This window comes from Aquarana catesbeiana, linkage group LG01, assembly GCF_042186555.1.
Source record: "Aquarana catesbeiana isolate 2022-GZ linkage group LG01, ASM4218655v1, whole genome shotgun sequence".
In the NCBI taxonomy this organism is placed as follows: Eukaryota; Metazoa; Chordata; class Amphibia; order Anura; family Ranidae; genus Aquarana; species Aquarana catesbeiana.
The window spans coordinates 634,465,762-634,486,031 of NC_133324.1; the positions used below are offsets into that span (position 1 = coordinate 634,465,762).

Here is a 20,270-nt window from a genome sequence, read left to right on the forward strand (position 1 = left end):
TGGGCAACTCCCTGTCTGTGAACTTTTGTGTGATTCTATGGACCTCAGACCAGAAGGATGTCAGATGTTTACATGACCAAAAGATATGAAGAAGGGTGCCCACCTCCTCTCCGCATCTCCAACAGAGATTAGAGCTCTGAGGGAACATCTTATGGAGCTTAGCTGGGGTATAATACCATTGAGATAGTATTTTAAATCCTGCTTCCTGCTGGTTAGCGCAAATTGAGGTTTTGAAAGTGAAAAGAAATATTCTTTCCACTTGCTTTTCGTTGAGCTGTATGCCCAGATCACGTTCCCATCTGACTAAATATGGGGGTTTATGGCCTTTGGGGGATGAAAGCAGTATTTGGTAGGTGAGCGAGATGGTGTGTCGCATTGGTTCTTGTTCTAGGCTAATTTGCTCGAATGGCGTCAGGGGCCTTAAATACGGTGTCGGTGTAGTTTGAGCCTTAATGAAGTGAGCTAGTTGTAGTTTTTGCCAGAAGGAAAGGCCGGCCAAAAGTGGATCATCCATAATCGCTTCCCTGGACATCCAGTGGCCATTTATTATGAAGTGTCTAAGTTGATTCCTGTCACTGCTTTTCAGCTCTTGAAAGCCGGAATCCTGCCAACCCGGCCTGAAATCCGGGTTCCCTATTATCGGGGTGAGTGGGGAGGGGGCAGGTGCGATCGAGTGTTCTCTGTTAATTTTTTGTGTTACTCGCCAAGTCTCTCCTATCGTAGGGTGATTTACTATGTGATCTGGTAGGTTCCTCTGACACCAGGGTAGTCCTTTTAGTTCCAACCCCGAAAATACTTGCTCTATTTGTATCCATTGTTTTATCTTTTCGTGTTTGCACCAGTCTATGATTCTTGTTAAGTGACACGCATCGTGGTATAGACTTACATCTGGAAGGCCAATGCCTCCCGACGATTTGGGTAACCTTAGAGTAGCCTGTGCTAGCCTCGGGGATTTCTGGGCCCAGATGAACCCACCTATGGCTCGGTTTGTGGCCCGCAAGAAGGCATTCGGGATCTTAATGGGGAGGGTCTGGAGGTAATATAATATACGTGGCATGATGTTCATTTTTATTATGCTACACCTTCCGAACCAAGAGAACATTCCTGAGTTCCATTTCAGTAGGTCCTTCTTGATGTCTGAAAGAAGGGGGGGAAAATTAATTGTGAAAATATCTTCCACCCTACTCGGTAGGCGGATTCCCAAATACTTGATATATGATCCTGCCCATTTGAAGGGAAAGTCTAACCTTAGAAGGTTAAGCAGGGAGTCTGGTAGGGAAATGTTTAATGCTTCCGATTTTTGAAAATTTACTTTGAAAGCAGATAAGGTGCCATAGGTCTGTAATTCTGACATTAAATTTGGTATAGAGATCAAGGGGTTTGTTATGAAGAAAAGTAGGTCATCTGCAAAGGCCGCTGTTTTAGGAGCTAGGGACTCGTTTAGATGTACTCCCGTTATATTTGGATTGTCTCTTACTATGCGGAGAAAGGGTTCTAGGGATAAAATAAAAATTAGTGGGGACAGGGGGCAGCCCTGTCTTGTGCCATTGGAAATGTCAAATGGGGAGGAAAGCTGGCCATTAACTTTTACTTTCGCTGTGGGCTTGGAGTAAATGGCTTGAATCCAGTTCATCATCCGAACGCCAAAGCCTATCTGTCGTAGCGTCTCATTTAAAAAGGGCCAACTCACTCTATCGAATGCCTTTTCGGCATCAGTAGATAGAAGTAACAGGGGAATTTTACGAGTCTTGGCTGCGTGGATGATATTAATTGCCTTTGTGGTGTTATCCCTCGCCTCTCTGGAGGGTACAAAGCCAACCTGATCTAAATGTATCAGCGAGGGGATTGATTTTGTTAGCCTCATGGAGAGTATCTTAGTGAAAATCTTTAAATCAGTGTTGAGGAGTGAAATTGGTCTATAGTTTTGACACAATAAGGGATCCTTGCCCTCTTTGGGGATTACAGAAATGAAGGCTCGGAGGGAGTCTTCTGGGGGTAGTGCCCCCTCTCCAGCGTCATTGTAGGCCGCTAAAAAATGCGGTGTCAGAATGTCGCTGAAGGTCTTGAAATACGTTAGCGTGTATCCATCGGGGCCCGGGGCTTTGCCCAGCTGCATACACGCCATGGCCTTTTTTACCTCATCACCTGACAGCGGTTCTTCCAAGGTCTTTAAGACCTCTTCAGATAGCCTAGGGAGACCTGATTTCTGTATGTAAGCCTTTATGGCTTCCTGTTTGCGGAGTTTATCAACTTCCGGGGACGGACTTTCAATGTTGTATAGCGCGGTGTAATATTTACGAAACTGTTCCAATATATCCTCGGTGGTGTATACTTTAGTGCCATCATCTCCTTTTAATTCAGGGATAAAGGCTTGTGCCCTTTGGGCTTTCAGGGCCCTAGCTAACAGCCTACCACACTTATTGCTGTGTTCATAGAAAGTGCGTTTGCACTTTGCTATGACTGCCTTCGCCCTGTCTAGTGCCAGAGATCTCAGTTGACCCCTGAGGGTCGTAAGCTCCCGTAGCGTCTGGGTGGCTAGAGATTGTTTGTGGGTAGATTCCAGGCTCCTGATCTTTCCTAAAAGGTCAAGGATTTGTTGGGCTCTCTCCTTTTTTATTCGTGTGCCGATTTTTATCAGGGTCCCTCTAATGGTGCACTTGTGGGCCTCCCAAACCAGCAAGGGAGCGCACTCACCCTCTGCGTTTGTCGAGAAAAAATTCCTTAACTCTCTCGCCACTTCCTCGATCACCTCTGGAGACTGAATCAGTGAATCATTAAGCTTCCACTGCCATTGTTTGGATCTATGGGGTAGTAAATCTATGTCTACAAACACGGGGGCGTGGTCAGAAAAAGTAATAGATCCTATTGATGCGGATCGAACCCTAGATAGAAGCGACTGGGGCACCAGGATCATATCGATTCTGGTGTATGAGTCGTGTGGGTGTGAGTAAAAGGTAAAGTCCTTCTGGGTCGGATGTAATATCCTCCAGACGTCAACCAGGTGGAAGGCATGAAAATTATTTTTGAGGCGTTTGAGTGCTGCATATGAGAGTTGGGAAGATTGCTTAGAAGTGTCTAGGAAGGGGTCCATGGAGAAGTTGAAGTCACCTCCCATGATTACTTCACCCTCCGCGAAGTCAGATAGTTTGGTCATAATGGGTTCAAAGAAATTGATCTGGCCTGCGTTGGGGAGATACAGGTTTACTAAGGTCACCAGGGAGCCACCCAACACCCCTTTGACAAAGATGGCCCTTCCCTCTTTGTCATTCCAAGTGTCGCGTAGTATCCACGGTGCCGTGGAGCGTATCAGTATACTGACTCCCCTGGACTTGGAGTCAACGGAACACCCGTGATAGGCAGTTGGGAAATATCTGTTTTGGAATTTTGGGATACTATTGGCTCGGAAATGGGTTTCTTGGAGGAAACATATGTGGGCTTTAGCATGTCGTATACTAGAAAGAGCTACGGATCTTTTCTCGGGGGTGTTAAGCCCCTTCACGTTGATGGACATTAGCCTAACAGACTCCATTGCACTCATAGACCGAACTAATCCGGGGTGGTGGCAAGGGAGAGCCAGAGGGGCGAGGGGGGGGATCTAAAGAGAAAAAAAAAAAAAAAAAAAAAAAAGGGAAAGAGGAGGAAGAAGAAGAGGCGGAAAAAAAGTGAGAATAGAAGAGATGGTAGGACAGAGAAGAAGATAGCTAAAGGGACGAGCTACTTAGTCAGTGTGCTCGAAAATCTAATGCGCTTAAAGCGCGTGAGAGACTAAGTCTCAATGCACCCGTGAAGCTACCCGATGGGGCTCCAGAGGGGTGTAAACCTATGTGGGGTTGTGACTGCACTAGACGGGATCGAGAGCTCCCCCTCCAGACCCAACATTGAAATAGTGTAAAAACTTAAAGAACAAAACAACACAATATAAGAAACTGTAGAACAAAGGTAGAAGCGACAATAGAAAAGACACCACGTTCTATGCATCGTGAAGCTTTGAGTGAGATAAGCCCCCCACTCAGCGTGAACCAGCGCCCCTGACCAATATCAACATCACCCTCGCTGAGTGGATGGCCACCTCCCAGTGGGTCTTTTCGGAATAACTCTGATAGCTGTCTAGGGGGCGGACATGTTGTGTCAGAGGCCCTGATTAAGTAAAAATATTATACATAACCATGCTATGCAACATTTGTCCTATCTAGGAGGTTGGCTTGGCGCCAGGAGCTCAGGCTCTTTGTAATGTCACCTCATACCAACCAGAACAAACTTCCGATCCGAAGGTGGGTGGCCCTCTCCCCGAGCGTCAGCGGGGGTCAAGACTCAGAGCTAATCATGTCCGGGTTATGCAAGACCTTCCCTCTGCTGCTCGGGTGGCAAATTGCCGAGATAGACCACCATTCCCCCGGATCCTGTAGAGCCATCTCCCTAAGACAAAGCCCCCTCCCCCCCCAACAAGGCCCTAAACCAAGTCCCGTTCTGCAACTCAGTTCCTGAGGCATAGTCCGGGCTGTATCTTCTCACATATTGAAGAGAAAAACCTGGAAGCATCAGAAAGAAAAACCACCAAAATAAACAAGGGTTAAGGTAGATTAGTTGAAGGTCCTGGAAAGTTTCGCCCGTAGTGTGCAGCATTGGGTTCCTTGTACGTCCGTGTGTATAGACGGTGCGGGCCGTTAATACCCTGGACAGTAATAGGTTAGTCTCTGCTGGAGTCTGTTACCCCATGTTAGACAGGAAATGTAGGCCTCAGTAAATCTACCCGTTGAAGAACGTATATCATCTAGGTTTGGGTGTCCGGGAACGGATGGAGGTTATACATGGAGGGTGCCTAGTGGGGGGCCGAGGGGGGAGAGCAAACCAGGGGACAAAACGTAATATTAAGTAAACCAAGAAGAGGGGAAGGAGACGGCTCCACTATCAGATCCATTAACCTCTGGCTGGTTAAGTTACGACACAGTGCCATAGCGCCAAGAGGTCAGATGTTCTGTCACTTACTTGAGAGTAGTAATGGTTCTTACGGTTCCGGCTCTCCCCTTCCCAGGGGAGTGGGTTCTCTCTGACGTCTCCTTGCGGAACGACGGGGAAGCCCCCCCTGGGGGATCTGTGAAGCAGGCCGAGGATCACTTTTTGGCAGAGGTCCCAGCCAATTCCTCAATGGGATCGGATCCATGTTTAGAAAAGCGAAGAGATCAGGAAGCTCCGTGTGGCGCCGGAGGGTAAAGTATTCCGCGCCTTTACGAATGGTCAGTTGTACCGGGAATCCCCATCGGTATGTCAAATCTGCTCTGTTTAATCTCTCTAGCAGGGGTTTTAGCATCGCTCTTCTCCACAAGGTAGCTCTGGATATATCTGGGTAGATTGATATTTGTGCGCCATCAAAATCTACAGAGCCTTTTAGACGGGCCGCCCGCATGATCTGTTCCTTGTGACTATAGCGGTGTAGCCGGCATAACACATCGCGTGGTCTATCAGCGTCCGCCATTCTAGGTCCAAGCGCCCTGTGGACTCTGTCGAATTCTAGGGAGGCTGGAACGTCCCCATCCAGGATGGTATGTATTATGGCTCTCACCGTTGCCATTAGGTTCTCCTGGCCTGTTGCTTCTGGGATGCCGCGGAGCCTTAGATTCTGCCTGCGGCTGCGGTTTTCGAGGTCTTCGGCATGTAGTTGCACTTCTGCAAGTTGTTCCTGGTGCCTCTGCTGGGCTCTCTCCAGCTGAGACACCCTGATCTCTAAGGATCCTACCGAGGCCTCCTCTCTGGTCAGTCTGTCATCGATCCCCTGCACCTCCGCACGGATTTCCTGTAGGTCTCTACGGTGCTGCTCCTCCACTCTCATTACCAGCGCCTCCATGTCAGCCTTGGTGGGGAGGGCCTCCATGTCTGCCTTGGTCGGGAGAGCCCTCAGCAGGGCTCGTATGTCCGATTCATCTCCTGTGACCCTTGTAATGGTGCTGATATCAGGCTGACTGTTCAAGGAGGGATTTAATAAGGCTGGGATCCCCGTCAGGGGCTGCTGGCTCGGCTGCTGGGAGGTTGCCATATCGCCTGTGGAGGAGGATGAACGAGTCCCGCCGCGTGTTGAATCTGGGTAGGCCTCCGGGTTTTCTTTGAGCTTTTCTCTAAGAAAGCGATCGATCTGTGACGCCTGGTTTGTCCTGGAAGATCCCCTGTGCTTGCCTCTCTTCCTAAAGCTCATGGCCGAAAAAGAAAGTGTTGATTTTGTAGCATAACTGCCGTTGTAGTGGGTCTGGAGTCCGGAGCTCGAGCACTAAGCGTCCTTACTCCGCCATGTCCAGGCCACGCCCCCCGATATATTTTATTTAATATCCACTGATATTCCAATTTTAACAAAGAAAAGGGGCAGAGAGAATAATTTAAATTAAATTATGTTAAATCTAACCTACAGGCAGCTACAACAGGCACACATAATGCAACCCTGTATTTATTAATACATCATTAAATGTATTTTTTAAATATAACTAAGGTTAGCACCTGGTTTTTTTTTTACTTGATACTGCCATCTTGCAATCTCCTATACAGTAGAACTCAGATTGGATGAGGAAGAGGCAGTAATAGGATCCATTCAGGTGTACTGAATGCAGATGTGCTGATAGGGAACATGCTGATACGTGGAGGGAGCAAAGTGAACTGAGAGATTATTCTGCTGCTTCTCCTTCAATTTCCAAATAACAAGCAGGGACCAGCACTTCAAAACTTAACTATAACAGCAGTCATCATCCTGACTTTGCTGTATAAATATATAAGTTCCCAAGCAGCTTTGCTATAATCCCATCCCTCTAAACTGCTAGCAAACACAGTGACTCACACACAGAACAATGAAGGCCCCTTGACCCTCCTAAGGAAAGGGAGCTTTGACTGCTGGATGCTTAGCAGCTAAGCATGGTGGCAACCTAATCAAGGAGTCTGAGTTACTCCATTGGGATTGGCTACGATGGCACGAGGATGCTCAATATATAACCATGACTGGCATGGTTATTGGTATTTTGAAGGTTGTTATACTGAATATGTTCAATAAAGCTGTGGCCTTGCCTTAGTTCCAACTTAAATTAGACTCCGTGTCTTTTTGGGGGGCAAGGTTTTTTGTGGTTTCAATAAGTGGGGTTAATTTAAACCTAAGCTTCTCAGTAGTCAAGTAATATCAGCAAATTTATCATCTGTGAGCGTTGCACATGTTATAAGAGTCGTGCAAACCTCAAAACTGAATAGACAGTAATATAAATCCTTTGTCCTTAGCTTATGTCCTGTCCTAAAAGTTCCCTTCAAAATTTTTTTGATAGAATGAGGACTTCATTCAGGGTGTAAACAATCTAGATCCTCTGCCAGATTTTTATTGCAGTTTGTGTGACCAAATTCACCTATCATCCCATCTCCAAACAACCACAACACTTTAGAAGAAAACTCTGCAACTGGGACTAGTAAAACACTACCAGAGGGTCTAATTAGATTCTATCACAAACATTTACCTGCAATTAGGCTTTTCTAAACTCAAACTTTGTTTTTAGAACTGATGTTTATTTTACAGAAGTGATTGTGTGTCATAACTATTGTAGAGCTCACTCCCAAGTAGGCCGCTGATGTTTGAGTTTCCGATTTTCTTGATGCTGTTTCTGACACACTAAGGTGGCAAGAAGGGGTGTTTATATGGGCAAGAAGCTCAGCAGGGTAAGACAAAAACAATAATACCATAAACAATGATTTGAGGGGTAAAGTTTGGACCTTGTAGACCCTGGGAGTAGCCCTAGCAATGGAAGATAAACTGGGGCAAAAAAAAGACACAGTCCCTCTTTATCACTCCCTGCAGGCCAGTAGTGAAATTCTGTCAGTGACCAGCGTTGAGGGTCAAAGTCTACTGTAGTGAACTCTAATTGGAGTTTTGTAATACCAAACAGAAAGAGGAAACCACCCTCCCCCGGGCAAATACATGGGGTCCCAGAAAGGGGGTAGTATTGTACTTGTAAGCTGAAATATAACACAGATGGTGGCCAAAGGCCTCTCACCACTCTGGAGTGTGTCACAAAGACTCTTCCCTCTTCTGTGACACCTGTAACAGAGTCATTGGCTATAGGAGCAGGTTGACTTATGGAGTCTCGGAGGGTGGTAGACAGGGCCACCATCAGGGGGGTACAGCCCATACATCTGTAAGGGGTCCAGGCATCCCTAGGGGCCCGAGCGGGGCCACTTCTTTGGGCACTTTCTCTGCATATCCTCTGAGGACCAGCGCCGCAATGAAGCTCTCTGTGACAGGTGTCGGCTGCTTATCAAAACAGCACACCTAGCCGATGGAGTCTAGGCTTCTCCTCCATTCTGACCAAGCGGCAGTGCCATTGCTTCTAAATACATACACTGTGCCGGCGGTGTATGTATTTAGAATTTCCAAAGCTCCTTTCTGTCCCCCCCCCCCCCCGTCTTCTGCACTGTGAAAGATCTCTGACTCAACCCCCCCCCTTTCCTCTGATCACCAGTGTGGAGTGCTAAGGGGGCGGAGCACATTGTAGCTACTGCTGGTCGGGACGGCTGCTGACACTATAGCTGCCAAAGTTTCTGTAGGATTTGTTTTGTACCCATTGCAGTGATAAGGAGACACTGAAAATGAAGAGACAGGGAGAGTAACAGATATATCCCAAGCTAGCACACAGCCCTATCTAAATAAACATCTCCCAATTACTCTGTCCAGATAATGTGAATGTAATTTATGACCATTCATGTAACCCTGTGTTTATGTGATGAGTTTACACTTCTGATGGTGCAGACTCAGAGCCTGGATAACACAGGTTTATATGAATTGTCATAATTTAATTTCACATTATCTGGACATACACAGAGTGCTAGGGGCTGGATTATATAGATATATATTTACATCTTTTAACAGGAGGATGTTTTCTTTGAGTACCAATTTTGTATTATGTATTGTTGTAAATATTAGTAGATGAGCACAATAGTTTTTTTTTTTTTTTTGTTATAAACATCACTATCTGACCACATCTCAGCCCCTACTCCCACCAGCTTACATCACCCCCAGACCACTTCATATATTCAGCTGACAGATATCACTCAGACCCTTATCTACCCAACATCACTCCCAAGTCACCCCACAGACTCCCATTACAATAAATCCTTCCCCATTCTGCCACTGTCATACCCTCCACACTCCTCTCCTCTACATACTGAAGTGGATCTAGGCTGTACTAAGCACAGAAGGGATAGAAGGACTACAGAGAAAGAATGCTGCGAGAGAGGACCGAAATAGGGGAGAGGGGAGATGAGACTGGAGAAGGATTACATGGGATGGAGAAGGAGGACCTAGAATGGAGGAAGAGGAGGACATGGGATGGCAAAGATGGGACTGCAAAAGGAGGATGATGTGGGATGGAGGAGGTGGGACTGGAGGAGGATGAGGACATGAGATGGGGACAAGGAACTGGAAGAGAAGCACATGGGATGGAGAAGGAGGAAGACATGTGATGGAAGATATGGGAGTGGAGGAGGAAGAGGACATGGGATGGAGGAGATGGAACTGGAGACGGAAGAGGACATGGGATGGAGGAGATGGGACTGGAGAAGGAAGAGGACATGGGATGGAGGGGATGGGACTGGAGAAGGAAGAGGACATGGGATGGAGAAGATGGGACTGGAGAAGGAAAAGGACACGGGATGGAGGAGATGGGTCTGGAAAAGGAGGATGATGTGGGATGGAGGAGGTGGGACTGGAGGAGGATGAGGACATGAGATGGGGACAAGGAACTGGAAGAGGAGCACATGGGATGGAGAAGGAGGAAGACATGTGATGGAAGATATGGGAGTGGAGGAGGAACAGGACGTGGGATGGAGGAGATGGAACTGGAGAAGGAAGAGGACATGGGATGGAGGAGATGGGACTGGAGAAGGAAGAGGACATGGGATGGAGGGGATGGGACTGGAGAAGGAAGAGGACATGGGATGGAGAAGATGGGACTGGAGAAGAAAAAGGACATGGGATGGAGGAGATGGGACTGGAGAAGGAAGAGGACATGGTTAGGAGGAGATGAGACTGGAGAAGGAAGAGGACATGGGATGGAGGAGGAGGACATGGGATGGGGGAGAAGGGACTGGAAGAGGAGCACATGGAATGGAGGAGGACATGGGATGAAGGATGTGGGAATGGAGGAGGAAGAGGACATGGGATAGAGGATATATTGGGTTGTAAGAGTATTAAAATAAAAGTGGGTGCACTGAAGGACTTGGTGGGATGGTCAGTGGGTGGATTGGGTGAGACAGCCAGTGGGCGGGCCTTGAGGAATGTTTGCGGTCAGGCCCGGCGGGGCCCAGACCTAAAGCTGTGTAAGGGGCCCCAAAATTTCTGATGGCTGCCCTGGTGGTAGAAGCAGTCCTGTATGCAGCCACAGCACACCCAGGTAAAACAGCAGGTGTCCCAGATGCAGACACTTCCTCTTGCAGCACACTGAGCTTTACAGTCTCCCAGCAGTGCAGATCTGGACACCAAAACTTTCAGCAAGGTCCCACACAGGCAGGAAAAACAGACTCTTACCAATTGCAGTATGCAGTCCTCCACCCGTAGCCTCATGGGCCCCTCTACTCCAAGGCACAGTCATCTGTGCACACAGACCAGTCACTAAGGCAGCAGCAGTCTGTGGACAGGCACAACAGCTCATTCTCCCCACAGTAGCACAGCGCAGCACCATGGTTTATCAGCAGCAAAGCCTTCCCCATTACTCTCCACATGAGACTGTTTAACAGGGGCATGTAATTACAATTTTTGATCTAATATTTCACAGCAGGGCCTGTTTCTGCACCCAACAAGAGTATCTGTGAGGGGTTACAGTGTTGTGGCACCACCACCACCACCCAAGGCCCAATTATTCTGCCCCTGTTTAACAGGGGCATGTAATTACACTTTTTAATATAATATTTCAACGCATGGCCCGTTCCTGCGCCCAACAAGAGTATCTGTGAGGGGTTACAGTGTTGTGGCACCACCACCACCACCCAAGGCCCAATTTTTTGCCCCTGTTTAACAGGGGCATCTAATTACAATTTTTGATCTAATATTTCAGAGCAGGGCCCGTTCCTGCACCCAACAAGAGTATCTGTGAAGGCTTACAGTGTTGTACCACCACCACCAGCAAAGGCCCAATTTTTCTGCCACTGTTTAACAGGGGCATGTAATTACAATGTTTGATATAATATTTCACAGCAGGGCCCAATCCTGTGCCCAAGAGTAACTGTGAGGGCTTACAGTGTTCTGGTACCACCAACACCTAAGGCCCAATTTTCTGCAGAGTATATAGGGCAGGCCTTATAGTATATATACTGCTGTTCAGAGTATGTAGTGCCTGGGGGATCCCCACGCCATTTTTTTTAAATTTGGGTGTAGGGTTCCCCTTAATATCCATACCAGACCCAAAGGGCCTGGTGATGGACTGGAGGGGAACCCATGCCATGTTTTTCAATGATTTTAATCTATATTGCCGGGACCCTACAATACATTACAGTTTTCAAGTAGTTTTCAATTACATTTTTTTCTTTAGAAATATAATTTTGCTGTGGTATTGTTCTAAACACAGGAAAAATGTGCTACTTTACAGGCATGCTAAGGACACCCCCCAGGTGAATGGTAATTACGTTATTAGTGCATACTAACCTAAAGGAAAATTAGGCAAAGGAAGTCAAAGGATACAGGGGAATAACGCAAAAAGTGACTTTTCATGAAGTGTTTGGAAAACCTTTCTTTTTTTTACTGTAATAAGCTAATGAATACTGACATGCTAGTGCTTAAACAAAAGAGATGTTAGTATCACTTTAATCCTGTCTTGATGTATACAACCAGCCTTGGGATGCCACTGATACTTTTGCAGGTCATATCACTTTATTGAAATGGCCTAGGTCCTGCAAATTCTTTACTTCAACCTCTCTAGGTATCTCAAACTCTTATGTACTGTGCCCTAAGCTGTCTGCATTCATGTACTTACCGTGGAACTAAACAAGGATGTCCTCTATCCCATTTATACTAACGGTTAAACCACTGGCTGAACTGAATATTTGGTAAGTTTGTTCAGATAATATGCTTTTTACTCACAAACCCTTAGTGGGGAGGGTACTCAAGCCAAGTGGGAGGGTATTCCAGTTATAGTCACACAATCAGTCACGGTGTTGTAATTAGAGAAAAACTGTTGAGAAGAGCTGTGAGCAATTCCCATCAACAAAATGTGAAAGTGTTTGAGCTTCTCAGTTTTAAAAAATTATATTTTTGACAAAAGTATAAATGCCCTTTAATATTATGTTTGATTGAGTTCTAAACGCTTCTGCATTTACATATCTTTACATAATTTTCCGTTTCCAACTTTAAGGGGATCTCAGCAATAATCATTTTTGGAGAAACTTCCAGTGCATTGTAGGGATCTGCTGCCATCTACTGTCAGTAATTGTAAGTGGTTGTGCTTCTTCCTGTTATAGTTGTTTATGTACATCACTTCCCATCCCTGCTAGCTGGGTCAGAAACCCCAGACTGGTGGACTTTGATATCTTTATGAAGTAGAGTTTCCAGGAAGTAGACAAAGAGAACCGAGACACATATCCTGTCCATGGGGTTGCTGCTGTTATATTTTCACCCAGATCACAGGAGACTATTGTGCAAGTATTCCTACTGTATAATATAATCGTTTAACTGCAGTTGCTGAGTGTATATCTAAATCCTTGTGACAGATAGAGTATCTCTGTCCTGTCATTATTATTATTTCATATGCACAAAGTGTCAGAACTATTATGAAGAAATAAACATATTTTCATAAATTTCATATGGAGGTTTAAATCTGAATAAGCCTCAAAACAAAGGTTAAACTCAGGACACTTAATCAGGGACATCATGTGTTTTTTATCACCCTGTTGAAGGTTTTTAAACAAGCTCTTTGCAAAACTGGGTATATAAAAGCCAAGGATACTTGGTCACTAAGTAGAAGTTATTTGAAGAGCCTTGAATTAGTAATAAAACTTTGAAACACAGCAAACTCAATTGCTTCTCTCAGGTGAGAATACCATCCTCAAACAAAGTCTCACATGAAAGCCTTGGGGGAAATGTTTACCAAGCTGGACAATTCTAAGATACGTTGGTAAACAGACAAAGCTAGTAAACACCTGGATTACCTCCTCAAATTCTTCATAATTTAGTCTCCTTTCACACAGGGGCATTTTTCAGGCACTTTAGCGCTAAAAATAGCACCTGTAAAGTGCCTGAAAAATGCCTCACCTGCAGTCCCAGTGTGACTGCAGGTGGTGCGCTTGCAGGACGCTAGAAAAAGTCCTGCAAGCAGCATCTTTGGAGTGGTTTGCGAGTGGTGTATATACCGCTCCTCACCGCCCCTGCCCATTGGAATGCATAGGCAGTGCTACCGAAGCACCTGCAAAGTGCTTCGGCAGCGGCGATACACGGGCGATTTTAAAGCGCCCCGCTCCCACCCAAATAGCGGCGCCAAAGCAGCAGTAAAGCGCCGCTAAAACTAGCGGCGCTTCGCAGCTGCCGCCCCCACCACCCCAGTGTGAAAGAGCTCTTCTTAGGAAATACAGCTCAGACATTATTTTAAGATATCTCAGAACAATGACATAAATATAGATGTACAACTTCCATGGTCCAAATATGCCAAAACGAGGGGAACGATGGAATTGTGTTTATGTGTTTAGGATAATATTCTACTGAGAATCATGCCATAACCACATATGTCTAAAAGTGTATGAATATAAGACTATACCTGATATATTATATTCCATGAAATAGATCAAGTCATGATTGCATTGTCTGCTGGCATAATAATCATCTAGTAGGTAATATGTATTAATTTGATTAGAAATATCCCATATGGTTTAAATATACAAATTATTGTGTTTAGAGATATATCCTATAACTATATATATATATATATATATATATATATATTAGAAATATCACATGGCCACATTTGTATCATAAGAAGTGCATAGTTCTACAACAAGTTATTTAGAATAAATATATAACTGGTCTTGGAATGACAGTTGGTGGTTAAAAGAGGTAATGTCTGATCAAACAAGGAAGTTAATTTCATCAACCAATGGAAAGAAATTCCACCTTCTGTGATAGGTTATTAAAACATTTTATGAGCTTATTGTCCAGAACAGTATATAGGACCAGGAGAGTAAGCCATTAGGACACACTACAACACACTGCTTACACTCACCACACTCATCACTACATACACTTGACACACTTCATACCCTCATCATCATGCCTTATACTCTGATACTTTAAGGATGAAAGATGAAGCTCCTCCTTAACAAGACACCATTTTGGGAAAGGCAACCATCTTAGGGGACTTTAGTAAAGACCATTGTAAGTCAGCAGCCATTTTGGAAGGGTAATTATGTTACATTGATCTTTCCTGACTCATTGATTATTTGCATATACTTATTATTGATTGTTCATGACATTTAGATTATTATTCCCAGATGCAACAACTATTGTAGATTTTTCTTTAACTTTATTTTTGTTTTTCAAAATGTTATCATCTTTTGTTTGGTGCTATATTAGTGTACCATTTGTTTCACGTAGTTTAACCCTTACTCTTGCTGCAGAGGGGTAACTGTTGGCTGCGTAAATCACTGATTTTTTTCCTGATAGTTAAATATATATATATATATATATATGCTTATTGTGGCTACGGGAAAAAATCAATCCTTTTGTTTACTTTGCATTGCATCAAAACCCATTAGTTAGTATTGTGAATAATTTGGTATTTTATGTAAGAATTTATGTATGTCATCTATAATCTAACTATTTATTGTGAATACATGTCTAGTAAATACATATTCCATATTTAGTCTGTATTCATATAATTTGATGTGTGTTTTTAAAAAGAAATTTGATTGATAAAAACAACTCATTATAATTTTTGTTTGGGAAATTATTCTCAAACACACAAGTGCCAGATAGGTAAGTCTGTGCTACTGTATGTATGTAGTGATCACCTTGCTGTATATAAGTAATTGAACCTGTTTTTTTGCACTGGAGTTTATATAACCCACTTGTTATTTTTGAAACTACTAGGGAGGAACTAAAGAGTAGAGTAGATAGACTGACTCTGAGTTTCAGTGCCACACCACAGTTCCTGCCAGGGAGAAGCTATGTTCCAAGCTGATCGAATAACAGTTGAAGGATCCCTCGTGACCACTGAACTTGTCTTCGGGTCTCCAACACATTGTACATTGGATATATGTACTGTTATTAATCTCTTTCTTTATAAAGCTTGTTTTTTTTTGTACTGGTGTGCTTCTATATGCTTACAATTTATGTCATATGCTGGTTGCAGTAGTTATTCTTCTCACAATTACTTTAAAGAGATTGCTGGTTAATTTCCCAGGGAGTACCCTTCACAGAGGTCCTGTTTTGGATGGAGGCACTGCCAACTTTATTATCAAGTCCACTTCCACTTAGCAAAAATTCTGGTCTTATTTACCCTAAAGGTTTAAAACTCTTATTTACCCACAAGTTTAATGCAAGTTGTCCACAAACTTTTGTCTATTTATCTTATATATATATATAAAACTCTTCTTGTTCTGTGTTTACAATATTGTGCCTTTTTTACTACGTCACAATCCAGAATTATCCATCTGCACACCACAAAGCACCATTATGCCTTGGGGTACCTCAGGTCTGTCAGGATCCTAGCATCACTACTAAGAGATTAAAATGGTCTGCATGTTTTTTTTTAATACCTGATTAGAGCTTTATTACAAATTGTGACATCTGCCTATCTTTGACATTTTTACTTTGTTAGCCCCTCTTTAATGAAGATTATTAATGCAATGACTCAAAAAGACTTTTCTCAAGATGTAAAATACCCCACACTTTTTTTTTTTATAGTTGTTACATGATAAATGTCAATTGTAGGTTGCATATAACTTTTATCTGTTAAAACAACCCACACTACACTATCCCATTTGCAAATATTTTTCTCTAAATATTACTTTCAGTAAGCTCTTGCATGGCCTATTTAAGTGACTATAGAAAAACAAAGCTTGAAAAAAAAAATCATTTTAATATACCTGCTCTTTTTTATCCATTGCTATATACTGTATGCTCCAATATGGAGACTTTCAAAGATGAGTTAGAATCACACTTCACAGATAGGCCTTGACAAGGCAGTGTGGCTTTCACATATATAGTATTTGCAAATGTTGTGTCTGTTTTAAAGCAAATCATTATACAGTGTAATTTCCTGGGAAACTTTTGTGTGGCTATCCTTGTAATATATTGTTGACCTTGATGAGTTTTTTTTTCTCAACAAAACTGAAGTCCACATTTAATAAATAAAGTTAAGCTAACAACAATTGTATTAGCTGTTTAGCTTCGGTGTAGGGTTGAGGGTTACCAGGTCACCAATAAAAACATTCTTTAGCATATTTAATATTAAGAAGATTAATGTACATCACTTGCAGTCTTACATCGTTACACACCCGAACTGCAGTTAGACTGTACATACCTGTTTACCCAACTGATCCTTCTTCATCAATCCTGTTGCAGCAGCAATATTTCCAGCACCCTCTACTGTTCTGTGTGCTACTGCAGTCACTCCTGTAACCATTGCTCCACCCACATGAGAAACTTGTTCTTTGGTTTTCTCAGCCACTGGTAATAATAGAAAATTAGAATTCAAGCATTATGACCTAGTAATGTACAATACGAAATGTACTATCAGCACAGTACTAAACTTAATCAATAAGGCAATGAGAGAAATGAAAAGAGCAGTAGCCTACAACAACCAAAAACAATTATTGTTTCATTTATTTAATTAATTTGGTCATCTGAATGGGTCATCATTACTGTGGGTCAAATATACACTGCAAAGGCAAAGCACCTTTACCCTAAGAAAAACCTAAACCTTTTCATGGCCATTCTATTAAAATGTACTTACTTTGGGGATGAAATGTTATAATGATATTATTTTTGACAATTTGCAAGGACTGATATAGTATGAATCTAATAGTTTGCGAGGAGCAGGTTATGAGACTACAAAAAGTAGAAAAAGTTACTCTTTGCTCTTTCTATTGATAAAAGGTAGTTTCATGTTAGCTGCAGAATATACCATGGGGTGCAGTACTTTTGTAAATCAAAATCCCATAAAATAATTATAAGGTAATGTCAGCTATGCTGGAAAATAATTCAAGCTGTCATGGTTAGCAACTCTATAATTATTTGCACAATAGCTTATTAGTAAATTATAATTCCTATGCCATACTGTTGACAAACTAGTCATGGCAGCCTGGGGGTACAATGCAATGCAAAGTGCAATATAATGTCCATCTCACTCACAATCAAGGAAAGTCCACTAATAAAGATATTTACATTGGCACATGACATTACAAAGCAATCCCCTTTGTCCATATAATGACCAAATCGAAATCTCTTCATTGTGGATTGTTTAATGGGGTAAAATATGTCTTCTAGGATGAGATTGTTATTAAAATAAAGTAATAAAAAAAGCTTTGGTTTTAAAGTTACCTTTCAAATGTGGAATTTAATTTATATTGGTTAAATCATTTCCACCATTTTGTTATTGTCATGAATCATAAGAGGCAAATAGAAACAGAAGTTTTTTTTCTATACCTGTTGTTACTCCATGTACAACACCTTCTTTTGTCTTGGAACCTGAAGGCAACAAAAGCAACACAATTCACGTCAGTGAAGAATAACAAATATTCTGATATACTTGTAATAATGTCAAACAAAGTTGATGAACCAGTATACAAATATTTGCATAGTAAATTTAGAAGTACAAATCTACTAAGATTTCACCAAAGGAATACTGAGGTGAGACAACTATAGCTATAATATGTTTTCTAACACACTCTCTTCATCATTCCACACCGAGTTTTAATTGCAAGTCTGGACACTTAAACACAAGACAATGGGTTCCCCAAGGTGGACTTTCCCGGCACTTGCATAGACAAAGAAAAATTATACAGGTAGAAGCTAATATACATAGTAAAAACATATAAATTTTATTCGTGTTGGAAAATACAAATATTAAAAACAAAATGGATATTTAGAGTAACATAGTAATACTACATAGTAAACGTGATGAACACCAAGTAGGAGGCAATGATAAAAGGAACCAAAAAACTCTTCTCAAGCCCGACACGTTTCGGGGTATTTTGTGTTTGTAGGGTCCTTCTTCAGGGGCATAGTTGAGAGAGAGGGGTTCATCTAAACTGAAAGGATTTCATTAATTGCTTGTAGAGAGGAGGTTTTTATTAAAACCAAAGGAAACCACAAAGAAAGGGCAGGATGTGGGAGTGAACAGTAATGGTAAAGCAAATATGGATGCTATTCTTAGGTGGTGAGAGCTACCTGAGCCCCATCTTGATTTAAGGATGTTGTGCGAGAGTCTCGGCTGTCTGGGACTCTCCCTCCTTATTAGCTGATACAGCGGTGGGGCACCATTGGCTCGTGCTGTTGTGAATGCGGGGCCATGCCACGTCTCTGTGTCTGAATGGACACACAGAGCAATGGCTCGGGTGCCCCCATAGCAAGCTGCTTGCTGTGGGGGCATTTAGGAGGAAGGAGGGACCAGGAGTGCCAGCGAGGGACCAGAGAAGAGAAGGATCCGGGCTGCTCTGTATAAAACCGTTACACAGAGCAGGTAAGTATAACATGTTTGTTATTTTTTAACAAAAAAAAAGACAAGACTTTAGTATCACTTTAATCCCTTGCCTCAGGCACACCAGACAAACAACACATTCACATAATTTTACTTTACTGTGGAACAACTTTTCCAACCATTCCAAGTCAGCTGACTGGACGGTAAAGGAACATTACCACACAGATGATGCAATCACTCTTTCATTGGGCTCTCTTTGCCCACCAACAAGACCACAAGCCCCACAGCCTGATTGGATCTTAGTAATGGTCCAGTCTTTCCACCCGATGTGCAGGTAACAGGACATTAGTGTAAAGACACGAAAAATGTACATGTTCTAGCTTTATAGAAAATCACAGGTAATGATTTAACCGCTTGCCAACCAGCCTCCATCATTATACTGCAGCAAGGTGGCACAGTCCCACGAATCTACATAGCTCTTGTGGGTGCTTCCATTGGCCAGCAGGGGAGGCAATCAGCGGGTCCAGCAGACTTGATGTTTGCCGACCACCCGCGATCGTTCCCCGCAGTGATAGAACTGGGATCTGCCTGTGTAAACAAGGCAGATCTCCGTTCTGACAGGGGAGATCACATAGATCCTGTCTTTCTGCTAAGCAGGAAGATGGATCTGTGTGTTTCTCCAGTCACACAGTCCCCCATACAGTTAGAAAACACCTGCAGGGAACACATTTAACCCATTGATCGCCCCAGATGTTAACACCTTCCCTGCCAGTGTCATTAGTACAAAAACAGTGCATATTTTTAGCACTGATTACTGTAACAATGTCACTGGTTCCCAAAAAAGTGACAAAAATGTCAGTTAGGTGTCCGATCTGTCCGCCGCAATGTTGCAGTCCCGCTAGAAATCACTGATTGCCGCAATTACTAGTAAAAAAAAGAATAATAATAAAAATGACATAAATCTATCCCTTATTTTGTAGACGCGATAACTTTTGCGGAAACCATCAATATACGCTTATTGTAATTTTTTTTACCAAAAATATGTAGCAGAATACATATCGGCCTAAACTGCTGAATACATTTGTTTTTTTTTTCATTTTGGGAAATGTTTTATAGCAGAAAGTAAAAAATGTTGTTTTATTTTCAAAATTCATAAACAGAACTAGGTGCGCTACCTAAAAAAATACAAACTTGCACAAAAGTTAGTGATCTGAATGAACATGAAAACATATAAATAAATATAAATGAAATCAATTATGTATAAAATCCATTAGGGGGCTTGATAACGTCCTTGTAAGCTGACACCCAGCGGTATAAGCCTTCGCTGGGAACAAATCCTTCAATCAAACGGGGGATATAATCTTCATCATATATGCCAAGCAAAAGTAAAGGAGGCTGCTTACCAGATATGTAGGACTCCTATTACAGAGATCTTTAGGGCTTCAGATGTATCAAACCTTCAGATAAGGACAGCTGGTTCGGACTTCCAACAAGATCTGGCAGTTTCTGGACATTGCGGTACTAGTGCAGGTAACTGCAGTATTCTCCTTTTGCCCTTTATCCAGAAAAGACCATTTGTGGCATGTAGTAAAGCATTAAAAGGAGGAAAGAAAATGCTTCATAGTGCAGCAGATTAAT

At 42.8% G+C, this 20,270-nt stretch overlaps 1 protein-coding gene across 1 annotated transcript in view; it reads right to left on the minus strand.

The window, feature by feature from the left end:
* SNCA (synuclein alpha) overlaps nucleotides 1–20,270 on the minus strand; it is a 145,230-nt gene that overhangs the window by 64,505 nt on the left and 60,455 nt on the right. The window contains exons 4-5 of the mRNA XM_073601040.1: nucleotides 17,639–17,680; nucleotides 16,515–16,660 (exon numbers count right to left, since the gene is read on the minus strand). Coding sequence (XP_073457141.1) covers nucleotides 16,515–16,660; nucleotides 17,639–17,680 — 188 coding nt within the window. The remainder of the gene's footprint in view (nucleotides 1–16,514; nucleotides 16,661–17,638; nucleotides 17,681–20,270) is intronic.